The following is a 21,929-nucleotide window of genomic DNA, read 5'->3' on the forward strand; positions in this document are numbered from 1 at the left end:
AGTGGATCAAGCTCGTCAAATAGGGATCAGTGCTAAATCCTGATTGGGAGAGAGGGAGAGTGAGGGGACAGTGTGTGAGGGGGAGGGAAGACTTGCATTATTAGAAAGAGAGATTTACAGGGAAGGAAGGTACGTACATTGATAAGACTTTGGTAATCAATTTCTGAAAATAAACTAGATTCTATTTATTCACTATTGAATTTGTGGTCTTATTTTTTGAGTAGGCCTGGCCTACCACTGCAGTGATTATAGTCAACTGTCCAGTTAAAAAAACTACCCCTCACTCATCTATTTTACATACAAAAGTGCAACTGTTCTTCCCATGCAGTTCACAGAGTGCTGATGTCCAGGACCTCAGAGTATATTTTGCATACCCGTACATCTGAGACATACATTTCATGCATTTTACATGAAAACAAAAATGTTTTTCTATCTCCTATTGTTTGACCTCAAACTGGGGAATTGTTTTAGTGATGGAATTGTAAGCTGAACTAGCCTCCTTTTGTGCATCCCAAAACCTTCTTAAGAATAAATGTATTCGTAACTGCCATTTCTTCCTTAACTATAGACTTATGAAGAAAGTTGTAGGCTAGTGTAACGGTATGTAGTGTATGTTATATAGGACGTCGGTACTCTCCTTCTGAGGTGAAAATATATAATTGAAACTCGATGTCTTGACATACATAGCCTAACATCTGTGTCTAGATTTTGAAACACAAGGATGAGAACTGAGAGTGTAGCAGAGTTGATTAAATAAACATCAGTTATGACTGAGTGATGCTCCATACCTTCAGCGTAGGCAGACTCACAGTCAGCGACCCAAATGGCACCCTATGGGCCCTGGTCGATAGCAGTGCATTATATAGGGAATAGGGTGCCATTTGCAATGCAGACACAATGGGCTCTCCAGCCAACCCTAGTAGCTGTCCAGGTGCAGTTGATGTCAGGGCTGTACGAGTCCCACTGGGGCCTTTAACAGCATTGAGAAGCACTCTTCTCTCTTTTCTCTGCCAATCGATGGAGATTCAGCGAGAGAGAGAGATGAAGAAATAGTGTGTGAGAGAAAGAGAGCAGCGAGCCAGACAAGTGATGGAGGGCCTACCCATCTCTGGCCCTGATACACTTTGAACTTTTAGAGAGCACTGGAATACTGAAGAATAAAGAGCTGGACAGGTTCAGAGGGCCTCCATCAACAGTCAGTAGCTAGTGAACATATAGGCAAATGGATAAGATTCCACCAACCGCACCATTGAATGCACAGTGGTGGTGGAGGGAGCGTATCAATAGAATAAAACTTCAAAAGGATATGTAGATCTAGTTTAAAACGTAATCTCCCTTCTGAACTATTCCTTACTGAAGTAGACCAGCTGTAGTTTGTGATTGGTCTCTGTTGAAAAGGTAGTATTAGTAACAGAACCACGATCTGTAAATCACTCCTTTGTCCTTAACAGCTCTATGTAATCCTAGTGAGTTTTTACACTCGACTGGGGAAAGCATGAATCTTTCATTCATAGAAATATTTAATATACAGGTTGCATTCTTGTTATGTATTGGCAGGTTGACTTGTTTACTGCGTCATTTTATTAAAATATGCCATGAATATGCTAGTACTGTCTTTAAAAAGATGGTATTTTCAAGACTACTGTATTGTAAACCAACTCATGAAAATGCATTTAGCTGAACAGCAGCTAATGTTTGTCCTTGTACAGACTCAGCTAATGTTTGTCCTTGTACAGACTCAGCTAATGTTTGTCCTCGAACAGACTCAGCTAATGTTTGTCCTCGTACAGACTCAGCTAATGTTTGTCCTTGTACAGACTCAGCTAATGTTTGTCCTCGTACAGACTCAGCTAATGTTTGTCCTTGTACAGACTCAGCTAATGTTTGTCCATGTACAGACTCAGCTAATGTTTGTCCATGTACCGACTCAGCTAATGTTTGTCCATGTACAGACTCAGCTAATGTTTGTCCTTGTACAGACTCAGATAATGTTTGTCCTTGTACAGACTCAGGGAACATTAAACTCCTACGCAGAGTTAAAACTAGCCTGCTTGAAGAATAATCGAAGTTTCAAGAATCCTTTGGACATGTCATCCTAGCCTAAAAAAAAAGAGCCAAACAAACTCACTGCTTTCATTAATTTTACTGCAAGAGGTCTTTATCTCTGTGGGTGAATGTGTGTGTCACCACTGTGCAGACATAAAAACACAAATCAAACATAAACAAGGACATGTACAGGTAGAAAAGGTGTAATTCATGAGAGCACGATGATCAGTGATTCATCTGTACATTGTAACAATTGCCACTGATTTCCAGGGAGTCCTGCCATATTAGTCAGTATTGCTAAACCATTTGCAATAGGAGAGTAGACAGTAATCTTTAACAAAGGAAATATCAAAACTGGAGAAGGAAAAAACAGGGGAAAAAGGTGACTTGTAATTAGCAAAGCCAAGCACTTCAGTGCAGAACATCAGTTTAGTCCCAAATGGCACCCTATTTCCTATATAGTGCACTATTTTTGACCAGGGTACTGGATAAAAGTAGTGCACTATAGGGAATAGGGTGCCATTTGGTAACGCAGCCTGTGTGAGGATGAGGAGGAGCAGGAACAGGGAACGACAAAACAGATCAGTCCACCGGAAGTGAAGCAGAAAGAAGAGTTTATTGTACCCAGTACAGATCATTATAAACGTTGCAGTGTAAAGGTACACATTGTGAAGAGGGAGAGAAGGTGAAGCCTATACAAGTTCAGACAACCCTTGGTCAGGTCAGGGTAGAGACTAGAGGTGGATACTTACATCTCTTAACTGTCTGAATTGGCACCCTATTCATTATATATAGTGCACTACTTTTGACCAGGGCCCATAGGGCTCTTTTCAAAAGGTAGTTCACTATATAGGAAATAGGGTGCCATTTGGGATCCCTCCCCCCTTAAATATAAATAGGCAAGTCCGTGAAGAACAAATTCTTATTTACAATGACGGCCCACCCCAGCCAACGCTGGGCCAATTGTGCGCCGCCCTATGAGACTCCCAATCACGGCCAGATGTGATACTACCTGGATTCAAACCAGGGACTGTAGTGACACGCCTTGCACTGAGATGCAGTGCCTTAGACCACTGCACCACACTGAATGGAACCCAAGTCACACTACTTCTTTATAACTAATACTATTTTCTCGCTCTTCATCCTACCATTTCACTCACCAATAACGGCCTCTAAAAAGAAAACTATCTGCAGTAATAATCACAGGGATACATGAGTTATAGGCACAACTATACAGGCTTATACAATAGAATCAAATGCAGCCTTAGCAAAAATATAGATTTATAGAAGGTTGTCTTTTTCCCCCCCATTTAAGAAACAAACAAAATGCAGAGAACTTTCACAATTTGTCTTCTTTGTCCAGAGTAAAGCCATATGTTAGTAGACAGTTTGTTTGAATACACTGTCATGCAAAGAGAAGCAGAGGTCTCTTGTTGACAACCTGCAATTGGTAGAAAGAGGACTCCAGGGAAAGGTGTATAATTCCACACCTTCGCATGCAATGTCCTGAAAGATGCCATCCTGGTGCATTTAAGAATCTAGTACACTCACTGCCGCGGAAACATCAAGCACCCAATAAAATGGAAAAAAAAAGTTATAACCTTATGTTTTTAAAAATTCTAAATCTCTGGGAAAAATAGACAGCTTTGTCCCTTTTTGGAAAATGAAAGATTCCTGCAGGGGATTTATTGTTTGAGGTGGAACGCTGATTAGTTACAACCTTTAGGAAATATAAGTAGTTTATGAAAAAAAATCAATATTGTGGAGTGTCAGTAGAAATGAGAATGGACAACAAGACAGAGTCTGCATCCTAAATGACTATTCAGCGCACTACTTTTGACCAGAGCCACATGGGTTTTGTAAAGGAGTACATAGGGTCATTCCAGACTCAGCGACAGTACGCCGAGCTAGTCTGGCTACTCACTGGTAACCTCAGCTAGCCCAGCACAAACATTCATTACACTGGAGAAATACACAGCTGGGGCAGCATTAAAAACAAAAACGTAGGTCACTGGTCTGAGAAATCCATCCATGGAAACCATAGAATATCCTATTGGGATGGAGTACTACAGATCTAAATCCTTAACCAATCGTAGACTAGACCGCATTCTTTTCTATACCAAGTCTACAGAAACCAACAGGTATGTAGGTTTCTTTAGAAATATTCAAATGATTTCTTTTTGAAAATCAAAGCCCTTGCTTACACAGATCTTATTGTTACTATGTGGCAGAAAAATACATTTATTGGGGACCAAAAAGGCAACTAGAGGAATAGTGCTTTATTTATAGATACTTTTGTCAGAATTAACTTTTAATATAATTATTTTAGAAAAAGCAGATTGTCCAAAATCAGAACTGTTACAATTCTTGCAGTCTACACAGAGATCTATCGGTCTGTCCTCCGGCATGCTGCCATAATAACACGGCCCCTGGTCCATTACTTCCTCTTTGTCTCCATAGCAATGACACCAGTTCACCTTGAGTTGAGAGTTGGCGGAGCCACTGAAGTCCATAACACCCTTACTTCCACGGTCCCCTCTCTCTTGGTACTATAGATGATGCCAAGGAACGTGGTTGGTGCAGGTTTCTCCTCAGTCGTTTTAGGGGGAGGGTTATGTTAATCCGTAAGTGGGCAGGATTGGAGGAGTAACTTAGCGGAGAGAGGGAGGTTTCGGGCTCAGGTTTGATCCAGTTTCTTGCTCAGCCTCAGCAGTCGGAGCTTGATCTCTGGGTTGGGTTTAGGAGCAGTGGGGGGGCAGTCAGTACCCATAGGGTAGAACTACACACTGCTCCCCAGAGTCCACCAAGTAAGGGGTGTTCTTGTAGTGGGTGAGGGGCAGGGTGTCATCATCCACCCCAACGCAGGGCAGGCTGTCTGGGTCGGCCTTCAGGTTGGGCCTCTGGTTGTCAGGGAAGGCCATGGAGAACAGGGCCTCAGGGTCACACACAAACTTGTACACGTACCTCTCGCCAGCAACCTGGAAAGGACCAATCGGAGAAGAGCAAGTTAGTTAGAGCCACAGAATATAACACTAACATGATATAATATGATAGAATTATATCCCTAACATGATATAATATGGATCTCTATGGCTGCATCACCCTCCAAGGTTGCATTCAAATAAACCAAGGAAGCATCAGGCTGTTGCTGAGGAGAAATGGGGAAGGATAGAAAGGGTGAACCTGCCTTTACCTTCTGCATGATTCCCTTCTCGTAGTAGTAGCGCAGAGAACGACTCAGCTTGTCATAGTTCATGGCTGGCCTGTTCTTCTGGATGCCCCAGCGGCGAGCCACCTGAAGAGACAAGACAGAAAACACTAAATCAGTCACAATGCCTGATTGAACATCTTACTTTTTTATTTCGATAAAAAAGGAGGGATTGAATGAGTAGACTTTTAATGGCCTGAACTACTACTAGGACCAGGGCAAGGAACTGACCTCTAAAAAGTCATTTGTAAGAGAATTTGTCAAGTTCATCAACAACAAAAAATATTTAAACATTTCCAACTAACCTCTTCTGGCTCAATGAGTTTGAACTCCATGCCCCGGCCTGTCCAGGCAATGAAGTGACCGTTGGCCGGGTCATCCAATAGGGTGACCAGAAACTGCCAGAGCTGCAGAGAGCCACGCCGCTGGTAGGGCGGGCCATCACGGTACACGGAGGGCTCCTGCTTGACCTTCCCTGTGGTTGGGGGGGAGGGGGGAGTGAGCACTGTACTCTGGGGCAGCCTGGCCATCTAGCATGTCAGGCAAATGTAATTGTCTTTTTACAGAGTTGGGAATTTTTACAGGGACCTCAATTACCACAATACTTAGGTGCCGATACAATATGCATTACGATTCAATAATGTGACTTTATTGCCATTCCACGGTCCGAACATATTCCGCACCATATGTCTGCTGCAGATGGACAAGGGAGCCATCATAAAATATTTGGACCAGTCATGGAAATAAAAGAGTTGATAATAAAATTGGCTCCGTATTTTAAAAGGAGAACAAGCTAGGAAGGAAAAATGGAGTTTTGGTGCAGGTACAGCCAACTAGCACAAAAAGGATATTAAGATAGACATTGATAGTCAAAACTAACTTTTGCATTAGTGCAAAATGTTAATCTGGCTAATCATGGGGGCCTCAAGGGGAGAAATGGGCCGTGTGGGGGTCTCAATTATAATGAACTAGCAAGTTAAAATTGCTAGTCCACCCGACAGCTAGCTACAGTGTGGTGAGACATTCCTATGAGCTGTGGACTGTGAAGGGGAGCAGGCTACTCATTTTGCACCCGCCTGCCAACTCTGCTGCTCAAAGGATACTTTCTACAGTTCCCCTCTCTAGTCAGTGATGCAACAGGCATAGTAATAATCCTGTCCTTTCAAATGCTGCCAGCAGCTGAGTAGAGACGGAGTCCCCTGTAATGCGGGTAAAGCCCCCCCCCCCCCCCTTAACCTTAACCCCCCCCCAAGGACAGGATGAACCCCATGCTGCTCAAATACCTCTCGCCTGGCCCAAGGACGGGACAAGCCTGTTCCTAATGTCAAGTATTTTCTTACCTTCAAGTCTGTCAGGAACCACGCAGGTATCATCATAGTACAGGTGAGACTCTCTGTCAAAGGAGAAACCTGTGATTGGAAGAGAGAGATTAGCTAGCCAGGGGAGGGCATGGGAACACAGCCTACATTTAGCTGTGGAGGCCAGCTACTATATCCAGCGAGACTAAACTGCTCACAAAGCAATATAGCCAGGTAGCTTCACAAGAGTGGAAAATGATGTTGTGCTAACATGAGGACAGCAGTGCTGCGGAGCGGTGTTGAAACCGTGAAAACAGGCCTCATTGATGGATGCAACATCTCAAGAGACGGCATTCTAATGTTGACTTGTACCTTGCAGCATGTCCTATTCTCCAACCACGCAGCACTTTATAACCTCTCAATAAGTCACAACTAGAGAGGCAACAGCTACCAGTAAGCCCTCGTAACATTTTTATTGCGAGAGCTTTGAGTAGGATTTCCTATGCATTTATTACAGAGGAATTAAAACTTGAAACATGCCACTGCTAAGATGGAAATGGATACTTACTTTCAAGGTTGTTTTGGTAGAAGGTCCCGGCTCTTCCAAATGTAGACTGACAGATAGGCACTTCTAACAGAGGGTCGAGACAACATATCAACAACGACCTCTAACATGAGTATATTTAGAACACTGCTCTGCTTGCACGCTAGGAAAAGGAGATTGTACATACAAGCAGTATCCATTTACAGATACGTTCCGTCTCGGTCTATATACCCATTCCCATGGTTGTTGACATGAGGATGTAGATACAAGCAGTATCCATTTACAGATACGTTCCGTCTCGGTCTATATACCCATTCCCATGGTTGTTGACATGAGGATGTAGATACAAGCAGTATCCATTTACAGATACGTTCCGTCTCGGTCTATATACCCATTCCCATGGTTGTTCAAGCAGTATATTTACCCATTCCCATGGTTGTTGACATGAGGATGTAGATACAAGCAGTATCCATTTACAGATACGTTCCGTCTCGGTCTATATACCCATTCCCATGGTTGTTGACATGAGGATGTAGATACAAGCAGTATCCATTTACAGATACGTTCCGTCTCGGTCTATATACCCATTCCCATGGTTGTTGACATGAGGATGTAGATACAAGCAGTATCCATTTACAGATACGTTCCGTCTCGGTCTATATACCCATTCCCATGGTTGTTGACATGAGGATGTAGTATCCATTTACAAGCAGTATCCATTTACATGAGGATGTAGATACAAGCAGTATCCATTTACGATACGTTCTCGGTCTATATACCCATTCCCATGGTTGTTGACATGAGGATGTAGATACAAGCAGTATCCATTTACAGATACGTTCCGTCTCGGTCTATATACCCATTCCCATGGTTGTTGACATGAGGATGTAGATACAAGCAGTATCCATTTACAGATACGTTCCGTCTCGGTCTATATACCCATTCCCATGGTTGTTGACATGAGGATGTAGATACAAGCAGTATCCATTTACAGATACGTCTATATACCCATTCCATGGTTGTTGACTACGGTCTATATACCCATTCCCATGGTTGTTGACATGAGGATGAGGTATCCATTTACAGATAGATGACATGAGGAGCAGTATCCATTTACAGATACGTTCCGTCTCGGTCTATATACCCATTCCCATGGTTGTTGACATGAGGATGTAGATACAAGCAGTATCCATTTACAGATACGTCTATATACCCATTCCGTTGACATGAGGATGTAGATACGGTATCCATTTACAGATATATACCCATTCCCATGGTTGTTGACATGAGGATGTAGATACAAGCAGTATCCATTTACAGATACGTTCCGTCTCGGTCTATATACCCATTCCCATGGTTGTTGACATGAGGATGTAGATACAAAGCAGTATCCATTTACAGATACGTATCCATTTTCCGTCTCGGTCTATATACCCATTCCCATGGTTGTTGACATGAGGATGTAGATACAAGCAGTATCCATTTACAGATACGTTCCGTCTCGGTCTATATACCCATTCCCATGGTTGTTGACATGAGGATGTAGATACAAGCAGTATCCATTTACAGATACGTTCCGTCTCGGTCTATATACCCATTCCCATGGTTGTTGACATGAGGATGTAGATACAAGCAGTATCCATTTACAGATACGTTCCGTCTCGGTCTATATACCCATTCCCATGGTTGTTGACATGAGGATGTAGATACAAGCAGTATCCATTTACAGATACAAGCGTATCCATTTACAGATCCGTCTCGGTCTATATACCCATTCCCATGGTTGTTGACATGAGGATGTAGATACAAGCAGTATCCATTTACAGATACGTTCCGTCTCGGTCTATATACCCATTCCCATGGTTGTTGACATGAGGATGTAGATACAAGCAGTATCCATTTACAGATACCCATTCCCATGGTTGTTGACATGAGGATGTTCCGTATCCATTTACAGATACGTTCCGTCTCGGTCTATATACCCATGGTTGTTGACATGAGGATGTAGATACAAGCAGTATCCATTTACAGATACGTTCCGTCTCGGTCTATATACCCATTCCCATGGTTGTTGACATGAGGATGTAGATACAAGCAGTTTCCATTTACAGATACAAGCAGTATCCGTTCCGTCTACAAGCAGTATCCGGTCTATATACCCATTCCCATGGTTGTTGACATGAGGATGTAGATACAAGCAGTATCCATTTACAGATACGTTCCGTCTCGGTCTATATACCCATTCCCATGGTTGTTGACATGAGGATGATAGTTTCCATTTACAATACGTTCCGTCTCGGTCTATATACCCATTCCATGGTTTTGACATGAGGATGTAGATACAAGCAGTATCCATTTACAGTCTCGGTCTATATACCCATTCCCATGGTTGTTGACATGAGGATGTAGATTTACAAGCAGTATCCATTTACAGATACGTTCCGTCTCGGTCTATATACCCATTCCCATGGTTGTTGACATGAGGATGTAGATACAAGCAGTATCCATTTACAGATACGTTCCGTCTCGGTCTATATACCCATTCCCATGGTTGTTGACATGAGGATGTAGATACAAGCAGTATCCATTTACAGATACGTTCCGTCTCGGTCTATATACCCATTCCCATGGTTGTTGACATGAGGATGTAGATACAAGCAGTATCCATTTACAGATACGTTCCGTCTCGGTCTATATACCCATTCCCATGGTTGTTGACATGAGGATGTAGATACAAGCAGTATCCATTTACAGATACGTTCCGTCTCGGTCTATATACCCATTCCCATGGTTGTTGACATGAGGATGTAGATACAAGCAGTATCCATTTACAGATACGTTCCGTCTCGGTCTATATACCCATTCCCATGGTTGTTGACATGAGGATGTAGATACAAGCAGTATCCATTTACAGATACGTTCCGGTCTATATACCCATTCTGACGGTCTACATATACCCATTCCCATGGTTGTTGACATGAGGATGTAGATACAAGCAGTATCCATTTACAGATACGTTCCGTCTCGGTCTATATACCCATTCCCATGGTTGTTGACATGAGGATGTAGATACAAGCAGTATCCATTTACAGATACGTATCCATTTCCGTCTCGGTCTATATACCCATTCCCATGGTTGTTGACATGAGGATGTAGATACAAGCAGTATCCATTTACAGATACGTTCCGTCTCGGTCTATATACCCATTCCCATGGTTGTTTCCCATGGTCTATATACCCATTTGGTTGTTGACATGAGGATGTAGATACAAGCAGTATCCATTTACAGATACGTTCCGTCTCGGTCTATATACCCATTCCCATGGTTGTTGACATGAGGATGTAGATACAAGCAGTATCCATTTACAGATACGTTCCGTCTCGGTCTATATACCCATTCCCATGGTTGTTGACATGAGGATGTAGATACAAGCAGTATCCATTTACAGATACGTTCCGTCTCGGTCTATATACCCATTCCCATGGTTGTTGACATGAGGATGTAGATACAAGCAGTATCCATTTACAGATACGTTCCGTCTCGGTCTATATACCCATTCCCATGGTTGTTGACATGAGGATGTACATGATACATTCTTCACCTCTTATCAACCTGCCGCTGCAGCACTTCCTCTATTATACAACTGACTTCTACCTAGCAACCAATCAGCTGGGCTGTAGATGTCCACTAGCCATCCCACATCAAATCATGACAAATCACATTACGCCTGGCTGGTCCCCATTGGGGTCAAGCCCCACCCCCCGATCTGCTGAGTTGGAAAAGCCCCCACGGTCCCACTCCACCCCTCGGTTTCCTGTCCTCTCCTAAGGATCAGATCTTTATCACACTTTAGGGCCATATCTACAAAGCATTTACACTAGTATTCTCAAGTTTGGGATAGTTAAAGCATCATGGATCCTCTATCCAATTGCATTAGATGGCACCCTATTCAGTATATTAAATGTATATAGTGCACACATTCTGCCCAGAAACCAAAAGTAGTACACTGTATTGGGAACAGGGTGCCATTTCAGACACATCCGTTGTGGTGAGCAGTCCCAACCAGGAGAGACAAAAGTGTGATGTGACTATGGTGGCTACTGGCTATGCTCTTATCCATCCATCCATCCAGAGAGACAGAGGCCGGGCCAGTGGACCTTTATGCTGACGTATGTATTTATAGTTTGTAAGAAGCTAAGAGGATTTGGCATTACATCACTGGCCCCCCAATCATAAAGCTGAGAGGGAGAATGAAAGAGGGACAGTGCAAAGCTGGCCTGGGCAGAGGACGGAAGGAAAGGTGGGTGTTGGTGGCAAAATAGGGACAACAGCTGGGGTGCGTGGGCATCGAGATGAAAAGTAAAACAGAATTCTACTTCTCGTGGGCTAACTTATTAGGTACACAGCGTTGCTATTGGGACATGGACATGCGGCATACGTCCATTGCATACATTTCAATGTAAACCTGAAATGAGCATCCATGTAGTGTTCATACTTGCATTCTAGCGCCCTCTGTAAACACAACGCAGTGGCCCAAATCTATTTTAGGTAGCCCTATACTTGTGAAGTAGGTTTTCCTGGGCCTGGGGATGACTGACCCATTTGCTTATCCCCTCTGTCCTGCAGAGGCTCAAGTCAGGCTAAGAGACCCATTTTTACTGGCCTGACTGTCAGAGCAGTGGTTGACGTATTTGGAAGTGACACGGTGATGTCTGTATGTGCGTTACGACTGCTGACGCAGGGCGGTGTGAGACGAGGGTCTACACGGTTGTGTTTGTTAATGGTTTCTGGGATTTGCTGCGCTAAAACTAACAACCGTGTGCCAGCGAGCAAAATCAACAGGGACAGACACTTTTCACCATATAACCAGTCTGCTCCTATGCAGCCTGTCTGGAGAGGACTAACTCTCCTAGGACAGCAACCTGCATCAGAGAGCCCCAAGGTTGTTTCCTGTTTCGCTTTCCTGTTGTCCTAAGGGTGCACTTGTTCACTCCACTTTATGGAAAGAAAGGAACGGTAGAAGAAATATGGTGTAAACTCATGTGTTTACACTAATCTAATGCATTAAGGAGTGCACACTTAAGGGTAAAGATTTGGAACCAATGTCAAGAGTCACACCCCTCAAACCCTATGACAACCCTGTTGGTCAGCTGTAGTCTGTGTAGTGTAGCCGACCGATCCAGAGGAAATTAAGGTAGCCAGCCACTCACCAGAGTCGAAGCAGAAGTCCTGGGGCTCCTGCTTGATGGCCATGGGGTGGAAGGCAGCCTGAGGGGGGGCCATGGAGGGGACACCCTGCTCTGTGTAGCGAGGGTCCAGCAGCTCCTGCTTGAAGCCGTGTTGAGGCACGGGACCAGGGACCAGGGGCTCAGACATCTGGCGGTGGTAGGGGGGCCTCCCGTCCCTGGGTAGGGCACTGTGGCCGGGGGCCTGCGGTTGGGCTAGGAACTGAGGGTGAGTCCGGCTCTCAGAGGGAGGGAAGGGTAGACATGGCTCCGACATTTGCCTCTGGAACCTGGGGTGGAGGAAGACATGGGAGAAGGTGGGTGGAAGGTTATTATTAATGAAAACTGTGGCTATAAACAAATGTTTTAACAGAAATTAATTTAAAGTTCATTACACTCTTATACTACTGATGGCTATGAAAACTGTAGCTCAAAAACATTTCAGATTTAAAGAGAATGGAATCTTGATAAACTGTTTAAATATATAAGGCATACATTTACAGTAAATGTGAGTTAGTCTTCGACCATTGAGGAACTACTAAGCGTCCAGCTTAAGACCAAAACGCAACGCACACGCCACTCAGGAACCAAATGTACTCAGTGCAACCAAGCCTGCGAATACAAGCTGTAAATGAGATGGGGGCAGGTATCAATAGCTAGCAGGTATAAAAGATCCTCCGGTGACCGTAAGATAGAGACTAGGCCAATGGCTTCTGGCTACACAAAGATTGCATATTACTGGCTGGTGATGACATGCCCGGCGTTCCAACACATCCCACCAGGAGTCCTGTCACAGGTGGGGGTGACGGAGCGGTGGGTTGTTCCCACGGGGGTTCCCACACTGCCAGCACATTTCACTCCTCAATATAGGGGACCTTCCACACCCCTCCTAAAGGCAGCATTAGTCACAAAGCCTGATCCTCTCCACTGGTCTTAATGTGTTTTTGCACGGTGTGTCTCAGAACGCAATGGAAACGCGAACGCCTGTCTTATTGAGATGGCTGTTTACATTTAGAGAGGTCAACCTAGGGTCAGGAGTTTTCTATACAGACAGGCTCATTAGTTAGGATGTTAGTAAACACCTGGATGGAGTTTTTCACCTGTTCAGCAATGTTGGATGTTAAACTCCATATTTGCATAAACTCCTATACCAGTAAGCCTCAGGCTCTCTCATGATTAACTCCTATACCAGTAAGCCTCAAGCTCTCTCATGATTAGCTCCTATACCAGTAAGCCTCAGGCTCTCTCATGATTAACTCCTATACCAGTAAGCCTCAGGCTCTCTCATGATTAACTCCTATACCAGTAAGCCTCAGGCTCTCTCATGATTAACTCCTATACCAGTAAGCCTCAGGCTCTCTCATGATTAACTCCTATACCAGTAAGCCTCAGGCTCTCTCATGATTAACTCCTATACCAGTAAGCCTCAGGCTCTCTCATGATTAACTCCTATACCAGTAAGCCTCAGGCTCTCTCATGATTAACTCCTATACCAGTAAGCCTCAGGCTCTCTCATGATTAACTCCTATACCAGTAAGCCTCAGGCTCTCTCATGATTAACTCCTATACCAGTAAGCATGGCAGGATAGGACCAATCACCTGTGCTCAGGGCTGTAGTTACCATCCTGACTGAGGAGTGAGGGGGGGCAGGGCACTGCATAGGGTGGGCTCTGGAGGGGGAGTGGCCTTTGCTGGTTGTGGGCTGGGCCAACTGCTTGGTTGTCAGGCTGCAGGGGGTGTGGCCCTTGCGCTTGGTTCCGATAGGGTATTTGATGAGGGGAAGGAGTCTGCTGGCTGACTGGGTGTGTCCTTGGGGTGTTGGTAGAGCTGCATGGTGACACGGGTGTAGAGGGAGGGGTCAATGGCTTATAGGCCCCACTGGGTCTCCTCTCATAGGCACTGTGGAGGGAGACAGAAGCCGGTCAGACGGAAGGCTTGTGTCAGCATGGTCAGAATACTTGTCTCTTGTTGGTGTGGTGAAAGGTAACATAAAGTGTGTGTGTGTGTGTGTGTGTGTGTGTGTGTGTGTGTGTGTGTATAACGGTCCATACCTGTCGCTGTAAAAGCACTTCTCTCCATACGGCATGGGACTCCTTTCCTGGTTACAAGGACACATCTCTTTGGAGGGACTCAGTTCCCGTTTAATCTTGGATGGTGGGGGGCCATGAAACATTACTGAGAAGAGTGAGGGGCAACACAATAGAAACACTTTTAGCGCTACTTAAATCAACCTAGAAAACAAGTCAGAGGTTATTCAATATCCTAAAAAAAAAACATTTTTTTTTGGGGGGGGAACAAGACTATCAATCAGCGCTGTGAGCCACTTTACCCCGTCCCGTCCCAACCCCGTCCCGTCCCAACCCCGTCCCGTCCCAACCCCGGTTGGCAGCCCAATAGAGAACTTCCATCCATCCATCCATCAGTATCATACTATCATCACCATCCTCTCCCATCAGATGTCCATTACGGACACAGGTTCCCTCCCAAATGGCACCCATAGGGCTCTGGCCAAAAGGTTAGCACTATATGGAATAGGGGGAGCCCTGGTCATTACCCATGAATCAGTGTGGCCGTAATTCAATCATTCTCCTCTCTAACCATTAGATCTCCAGTCGGCTCCCATTTCCCGCACCACATAATGGGCCAGTGAAACCGGATGCGCAGGCGAGAAGCGTAACAGGAGCTGGATACGTCACCCTAACTGATGGACCAGGGAAGGGAGGGGTGACAGGGAACCAATAGGCATGTGAGCAGAGCTCCCTGCTCATGCATACTATAAAAGCTCAGAGCAGGACCACATGCAGTACTGCCTCAGATGGAACACATGAAAGCGAGAGAAAATGGATGAAGAATGGGAAATGAAGGCAGAGCTAATAAGCAGTCTTTCCTCCCCACTCCCCTAGACAGGGGTCGCGATGATTGGAGGGCAAGGTTCAGTACAGGAGTGTGTGTGGAGGACATTGTCTGCCATGCAGGGCTGGTGAATAGAGAGCCTGGCCCGTTTGGCTATGGGGTCGCTGCTACACTATCCTGCACACTTACACATGCACCCAAACGGCTAGGTCAAGAACTATACTGCACAGAGACCTCACAAGCCCTACTACACCCCCCAGCATGGGGCCCACTGTCTAAACACGCATGACAGCAGCAACCTTAATAATGTATTGCAGCACCTCAGCAGTCATTTACAGTATGCTAGGCTACCATTCAGATCGGGGTCCAAAACAGCAACAAAGACAGATGCCAGCAACCACACCCTGTCTCTGATGCCACATCAGACAAAAACAAACTGTAAAAGGGGAGAGGGGGGGGGGGGAATCATAAAACACTCCACTGAACATGACTCAAATATTTCCCTTGGATGCCATATAAAAGGCTCTGTGCACTGCTGACAAATGGGGGAGGTGAAGCTGTACAGTCAGAGAGGGGGAGGGAGAAGGGCTGTGTGGACTGGGACTCTATTGGATACTCCCACCCGCAGGAATCCATCCCACTCTAGAGGCTGGATTTGAGTGCATGAAAGTGTGAAATCAGATTATGAGCTTGGCTCATGTGATGCCCCACGCCAATCGCCTGATTAAACCCAAAATGGGAGGAGGGGAAAGTCTCTCCAGAGTAAAGAAGGATGTTTTAGGGTAAGAAGAATGGCGTCAAGCCCTGGCAGGATGAAAGCCCTCTAAGGATGGTGTGTGAGTGAGAGTGAGTGAGCCCAGGAGAATGAGAGAGAGAGAGTGATCATCAGGGTTTGTCATCTTAAACATTCTGAACCCAGTCAATGGAGCAGAGTAAAGACACAGAATGAACTAAGTTAACATTTCTATGGGCAAATGGCTCCTTCAGTGAAGCTCGGTTTAATCATGAAGGCCTAGGTCTTTCAGACAAGCACAGCAGAAGTCCCAAGATCAGATCTTCCTACATTGTGTGCGTCAGGGAACTTGACACCTCTCTATCCCAGCCTGGTATAAATAATACAGCTCAGGTACTCACAGCTATCCGACTGAAAATCCGGGACAAACTGTTCATCATCAGGCACCTGGGCTGTGGAGGGAGAAGAGAGAGTGTTAAACAAGTGGATACTAATTGGGTTTCCACTGGGTGAACAAACTGTAAATCTCATCTTGAGGTCTTTATTCAAAAGGAACCAAAGCTATTTTGTTCAATCCACGTAAAAAATTTACATTGGGAAATACTTAGGAACTTTGTTAAAATCCCAAGACAATGGAAGAGTAATACCACTCTTGCAGTGGTTCAAGGGTAGAAAATACCTGTTAAGATTTGCCAGTTAATTTAGGGTGCGACAATTTAAAAAAAAGTGAACGCTGAAAGAAATGTTGTAGTTAAATTCAAGGACTCTTAGGTCAGCATAGTTGCTTATTTATGGAACTTCGCTGTAGTTTAATGCACAGAAAAAAAAGTGATGAATATTTCAAATTCTCATTTTAGGTTAATCTGCCCACTTGCTCAATGCATCTCAAAAACCACCTGGGAACACAATTCAATCACCCAAAACATTTTTCTCCATTTGGTCACCCTCTTTCCAAAGAAAATACTTATTTTTCTGCCTGTATTGACGACAGCTACTTCAAGGGGAATTGTATTACTTTTCCAAAGTCGTCACATATGGATGAGATTGAATTAACATAACCAATGTCTACCAGAGGGCAAGCACTGGCGGGTTGTGCTGAGAGCAACAGAATACATAGAAAGAAATTCAGCAGAAAAGGGGAAGCATTCAGTATCAACTCTGTGGTACACTTAAGCAATAAGGCCCGAGGGGGGTGTGTTATATGGCCAATATGCCGAGGTGTCTTATTGCAATTATAAACTGGTTACCAATTACAGCAGTAAAAATGTTGTCTTATACCCGTGGTATATGGTCTGATGTACCACGGCTGTCAGCCAATCAGCATTCAGGGCTTGAACCACCCATTTTATGATTACTAGATAACTCACCTTCTGCAATCCAGATCTCCTGCAACTGACTGAGGTCTTGGAAGAGGTCTGAAACAGAATTGTTTTTATTTTTTAAAACTGAGCCTACAGACCTCTGTTCAAATGTCAGATTGGTAAGTAGAGAGCACTTCAACAATCCACATCACATATGATAGGAATAAAAAGTATGGTTGTGTCGGGTGGCTCATGCTGATGTCAAAGGGTAACGAAGAAGTAGTTGTCCAATTATACCTTCCGTGTCCTGGGCGAGTACTGTGTCTACAAACTTCCTTTTCCTGCTGTCTATGATTGGTCTGCTGTATGGTTCCTCCACATTAGATTTTTGCTGAAATGATGAAAACATAACCAACTTATTAGTTAGAGCTGTTTAGTGTGACTCAGCTGTGTATACATGTAAATATGCCTCTGGTGTGACTCAATTGTCTTGAATGTTACATCACCTCTACTTCTAGTTGGAATGTTGACAAACCTCAATCTATTGCTCTGTTTGAATAGCCACACTAGCAAACCATTGTAGAATACATGACCAATACATTCTGACTCTGTATTGCAAGCAGTATGGAAGTTTGGATATTGGAACAGAGCCAATGATGACGACCATGCTCCTGATTGATAAAGGGAAAGGGGGTATCTAGTCAGTGGTCCAACAAAGTATTCAACTGAAATGTCTTCCGGCATTTAACCCAACCCCTCTGAATCAGAGAGGTGGTTGGGGGGGGGGCTGCCTGCAAGCGACATCCAAGAGAACCATACAAATCGAATAATTAGAATGGGCATTCCCATTGAACGTTCTAGTAATTATATTTCTATGAAGATATGAGGGGCATGCTTACATTGGGTAGGACCAGAAATGGGACTTGCTGGTCGTAGAATCCGTCCATGTTATCCAGGTCTTCAAAGGTTCCCAGAAAAGGGTCTTCGCTTTAAAGCGATATCGCAAAAGTCACTTTATGTACTAACTGTTCAACTGTGGACAAAAACAAAATAGAAAACATATGTTAGTAGTTCAACTCTGCTAGAGTACTCGATCATCCAGTTTCTTTCACAAAAATAGACACTTCACTAGGGTCCTATCAGAACCCATATAACCCACACCGCCACTTGCTCTTGTTGCCCGACACCGTTTCCTATTGCAACAACAGCTCTTCTAACTGAACATGCTGGTTTAGAGCATGTCCTGCATGCACAACTTAAATACACGCTGTAGTTGTGTGACGTATGTAACTCTTACATAAAGCAAAGCCAGCCATCTGTTCAGGCGATTAGGAGACTGCATTCATAATCAGCTATGACTGAGCAGGGGAAACCTTCAAGGATGGGTCTTCAACCCTACACACTGAGGCATTTGACGCCACCGTATTGTATAGAGCACGAGAGTTATTTCATTTTGTTTACTCATTAACGAATTACTGAAGAATATTAGACAACAGAAAATCCTGTCTATAAATAAATCCCAATAGAAACATCTTGTTACAATATACCTCTCCATACTGAGGCAAACTACTTGTTTCATAGTGACCCTTAAATATAAAAGCCTAGCACAGCTTCCATATCCCCTGGGCATAGGGAAGTTACACGCACTCACACATAAAACCCGACAGAAGAAGTGGCAGAGAATGGGCTGGGAATAAAACAAATGGTAAATTCATAACCTTCCATTCCACGTGGATAGCCCTCCCACTCCATACCTCCTTGAGCTTGACACGAGTCACTATACTTCACCCGTTTATTATATTAAATGGATGACTAATAAAGCGATAACTGTCCATTACAGCGACACAGTAGATACACAGACAACTTTAATGATGCATAAAATGGTAGTACAACAGTGGACAAATCAGAGTGTACAACATTACGCATATTTTAAACCAAGTTTTGAAAACAGTGGCGTTGTCAATGGCCACAAATCCAAACTGGCAGGTGATCCGTTTTACCCCCCCCCCCAAATATAATTCAAGTTCCCACATTTGATCATGTAACTTGGTGTAGCCTAAAGGTAACTACAGATTTTTACTCCAGATAATGAGATCTAACCAAAGATTGTTGGTATCCAATTACTGGGAGTTACAGGATAGGTACTGTTTGGTGAAACAGAGAATTTGACCAACCTTAACTTTGCCATACAGGCTTCGTTATGGATTCGGTCAAATATGTATATTCAAAAAATGTCCGTGTCTAGTTGCATGGTGCTTTAGAATTGTTATACATTCTCAGTAATGGATACCAACAATATTTTGTTAAATCATATCTGGAGTAAAAATCGGTAGTTGCCCTATAAAAGCAGCAAGTGGAAAGTTGTAGGCAAACAAAAAAAGACAATAGCCTATATTGCAGACTGCTGATGAAAATCAAGGCTCCTATTGAGAAAACTGATTATGTATTTGAAAACGCTAACGTAATTTATTTCCCCAATGGTGAATGCAAAAAAATGACCCACTAAATATTAGCTAGTTCAAAGCAATTGAATGGGTTGATGAATAACATCCATCCATCCGACCGACCGACCGACCGACCGACACCCCCCCCCCCCCTTCACGGACCCTTAGTTTTTTTTTTTTTTTAATGAAGTGAAACTCGATCCGTGTGAAACACTGAGAAAAAAATAACCTGACCTCCCCCCATTCATAAAATCAGAAAACAGTCTTCCGACTCGGAGATAATATAAATATGTAGACTCAGATAAAGAACGAGCAATACTACACAGCAATTAGTACAAAGCGAGAGAAAATGGTTGCCAAAGTAAATGTTTTCTTGGAGAAAGATGGCGATCCGTTTTCGCCCATGGCAGAGATCTAAATTTGCTGTTGCAGGCGATCGTAAACTTATTGATATTCCATCGCCACAGATGGATATCCAGGCAAAATGACAATTCAGATTTCAGACTACTCACCCTGTGCGCGTTTCAATTCAGTTACAGTATGACAAGAACGAAATATAAAAATCCATACAAAAAAAAGACAAACGTCTCTGTTCAATGATCAATTGACGCGTTCCATCCGACTCACACAACTGACTGAGCTTTTAGATAACGATGGCTTGGTTTTCCCTGGGGCTCGAGTGGTACACAGAGCCACACTCTCATTGGCTCGTCGGCATTGTCATTCTTGCGAGTAACCAATGGGCATTCGAAATTAATTAATTATATTTCAAGTGCTCGAGGACCAATGGAAACGTGGATGGCAAAAGGTGGATCGGTCCTATTATTTGTTTTTAATGAATGGCTGTGTTTCATTCACTTTCATTCACGTTTCGTCACCGCTGTGAGATGTTTAAAGGGCCAGCGGTGTAATAACCTGGTAGGCTAATAACAGACAGTGGAAATCTACAAACCTATGGTTACAGTCTCACTTCAACAAAGTGTTTGTATGTTTTTATCAAAGACAGATAGGCTAGTCATTTTGAAACAGGATCCCCACAAATAGATAGTTTAATCCTGGGAATATTCAATTTACCCGGATGGTGAACGTGGCACAGTTTGTGCACAGCTGCTTTCCTGCTCTAACTGTTCCTTAATTAAGACAAATATACATTCTAGACAGATCATACCCATACTATCAACATAAAAAATGTGTTAACTGACTATAAGTAAATTAGTTTAAATGTATATGATTCAATGCCAAGTGTTATATTTGATTATTGGCAAACCTATATTTCAAGTTGCAACCTATTTCTTTCAACACTCAACTTACTTTCCCCCTTTTGTTTAACCTAATAAAGAAAATAAAGGCAAACTAATATCTATGCAACCCATTTTAAATTTTGTACCAAGTTGACTTTGCACGTTGGAATGACCTATTCATAATTCTTCAATTGGGTTACAGCAATTCAGTTAATTTCCTGTTTATTTCCTGTTAATCAAGAACTGAGTCTGTAATACCAACATGTTTCAAGTAGACCACCATAGACCCTGTGCCCAAGAACACGAAGGTAACCTGCCTAAATGACTACCGACCCGTAGCAATCACGTCTGTAGCCATTAAGTGCTTTGAAAGGCTGGCTCACACCAACACCATTATCCCAGAAACTCTAGACCAACTCCAAATTGCATTCCACCCCAACAGATCCAAAGATGATGCAATCTCTATTGCACTCCACACTGCCCTTTCACACCTGGACAAAAGGAACAACTACAGTTGAAGTCGGGAAATGTACATACACTTAGGTTGGAGTCATTTTAAAACTCATTTTTCAACCACTCCACAAATTTCTTGTTAACAAACTATAGTTTTGGCAAGGACATCTGCTTTGTGCATGAAACAAGTAATTTTTCCAACAATTGTTTACAGACAGATTATTTCACTTATAATTCACTGTTTCACATTTCCAGTGGGTCATAAGTTTACATACATTAAGTTGTCTGTGGCTTTAAACAGCTTGGAAAACTCCAGAAAATGATTTCATGGTTTTAGAAGCTTCTGATAGGCATATTGACATAATTTGAGTCATTTGGAGGTGTACCTGCCTCTGCTTGATATCATGGGAAAATCAAAAGAAATCAGCGAAGACCTCAGAAAAAGAATTGTAGACCTCCACAATTCTGGTTCATCCTTGGTAGCAATTTCCAAACACCTGAAGGTACCACGTTCATCTGTACCAGCAATAGTACGCAAGTATAAAGACAATGGGACCACGCAACTGTCATACCGCTCAGGAA

General features: G+C 43.5%; 1 protein-coding gene across 4 annotated transcripts; it reads right to left on the reverse strand.

Moving 5' to 3' along the window:
- Positions 1–2,643: 2,643 nt before the first annotated feature.
- LOC115130181 (ETS translocation variant 5-like) lies at positions 2,644–20,293 on the reverse strand. 4 transcript variants are annotated; one of them, XM_029661056.2, is made up of 13 exons: positions 20,166–20,293; positions 18,109–18,242; positions 17,507–17,600; positions 17,276–17,323; positions 16,310–16,360; positions 14,374–14,497; positions 13,922–14,221; positions 12,308–12,612; positions 7,121–7,183; positions 6,595–6,663; positions 5,560–5,729; positions 5,240–5,341; positions 2,644–5,024 (listed from the first exon to the last, which is right to left on the reverse strand). In XM_029661056.2, the coding sequence occupies exons 2-13, from the start codon at positions 18,154–18,156 to the stop codon at positions 4,806–4,808; spliced, it is 1,593 nt and encodes a 530-aa protein (XP_029516916.1). In that variant the 5' UTR covers positions 18,157–18,242; positions 20,166–20,293; the 3' UTR covers positions 2,644–4,805. The 4 variants fall into 4 exon arrangements, with proteins under 4 accessions (XP_029516916.1, XP_029516906.1, XP_029516933.1 ...); XM_029661046.2 differs by having other exon boundaries at positions 5,234–5,341; XM_029661073.2 differs by lacking the exon at positions 7,121–7,183.
- Between the last annotated feature and the right edge of the window lie 1,636 nt (positions 20,294–21,929).

Source organism: Oncorhynchus nerka, linkage group LG1, assembly GCF_034236695.1.
Source record: "Oncorhynchus nerka isolate Pitt River linkage group LG1, Oner_Uvic_2.0, whole genome shotgun sequence".
Classification (NCBI taxonomy): Eukaryota; Metazoa; Chordata; class Actinopteri; order Salmoniformes; family Salmonidae; genus Oncorhynchus; species Oncorhynchus nerka.

Bases quoted from the DNA above. Each gene is read 5' to 3' on its own strand.
- LOC115130181 (XM_029661046.2), bottom strand. From the start codon at position 18,156: ATGGACGGATTCTACGACCAGCAAGTCCCATTTCTGGTCCTACCCAAT. The intron at 17,601-18,108 runs GTAAGCATGCCC...TCATCATTTCAG, and splicing joins CATTTCTGGTCCTACCCAAT to CAAAAATCTAATGTGGAGGA. The intron at 6,664-7,120 runs GTAAGTATCCAT...TTCCAATCACAG, and splicing joins CTACCAAAACAACCTTGAAA to GTTTCTCCTTTGACAGAGAG.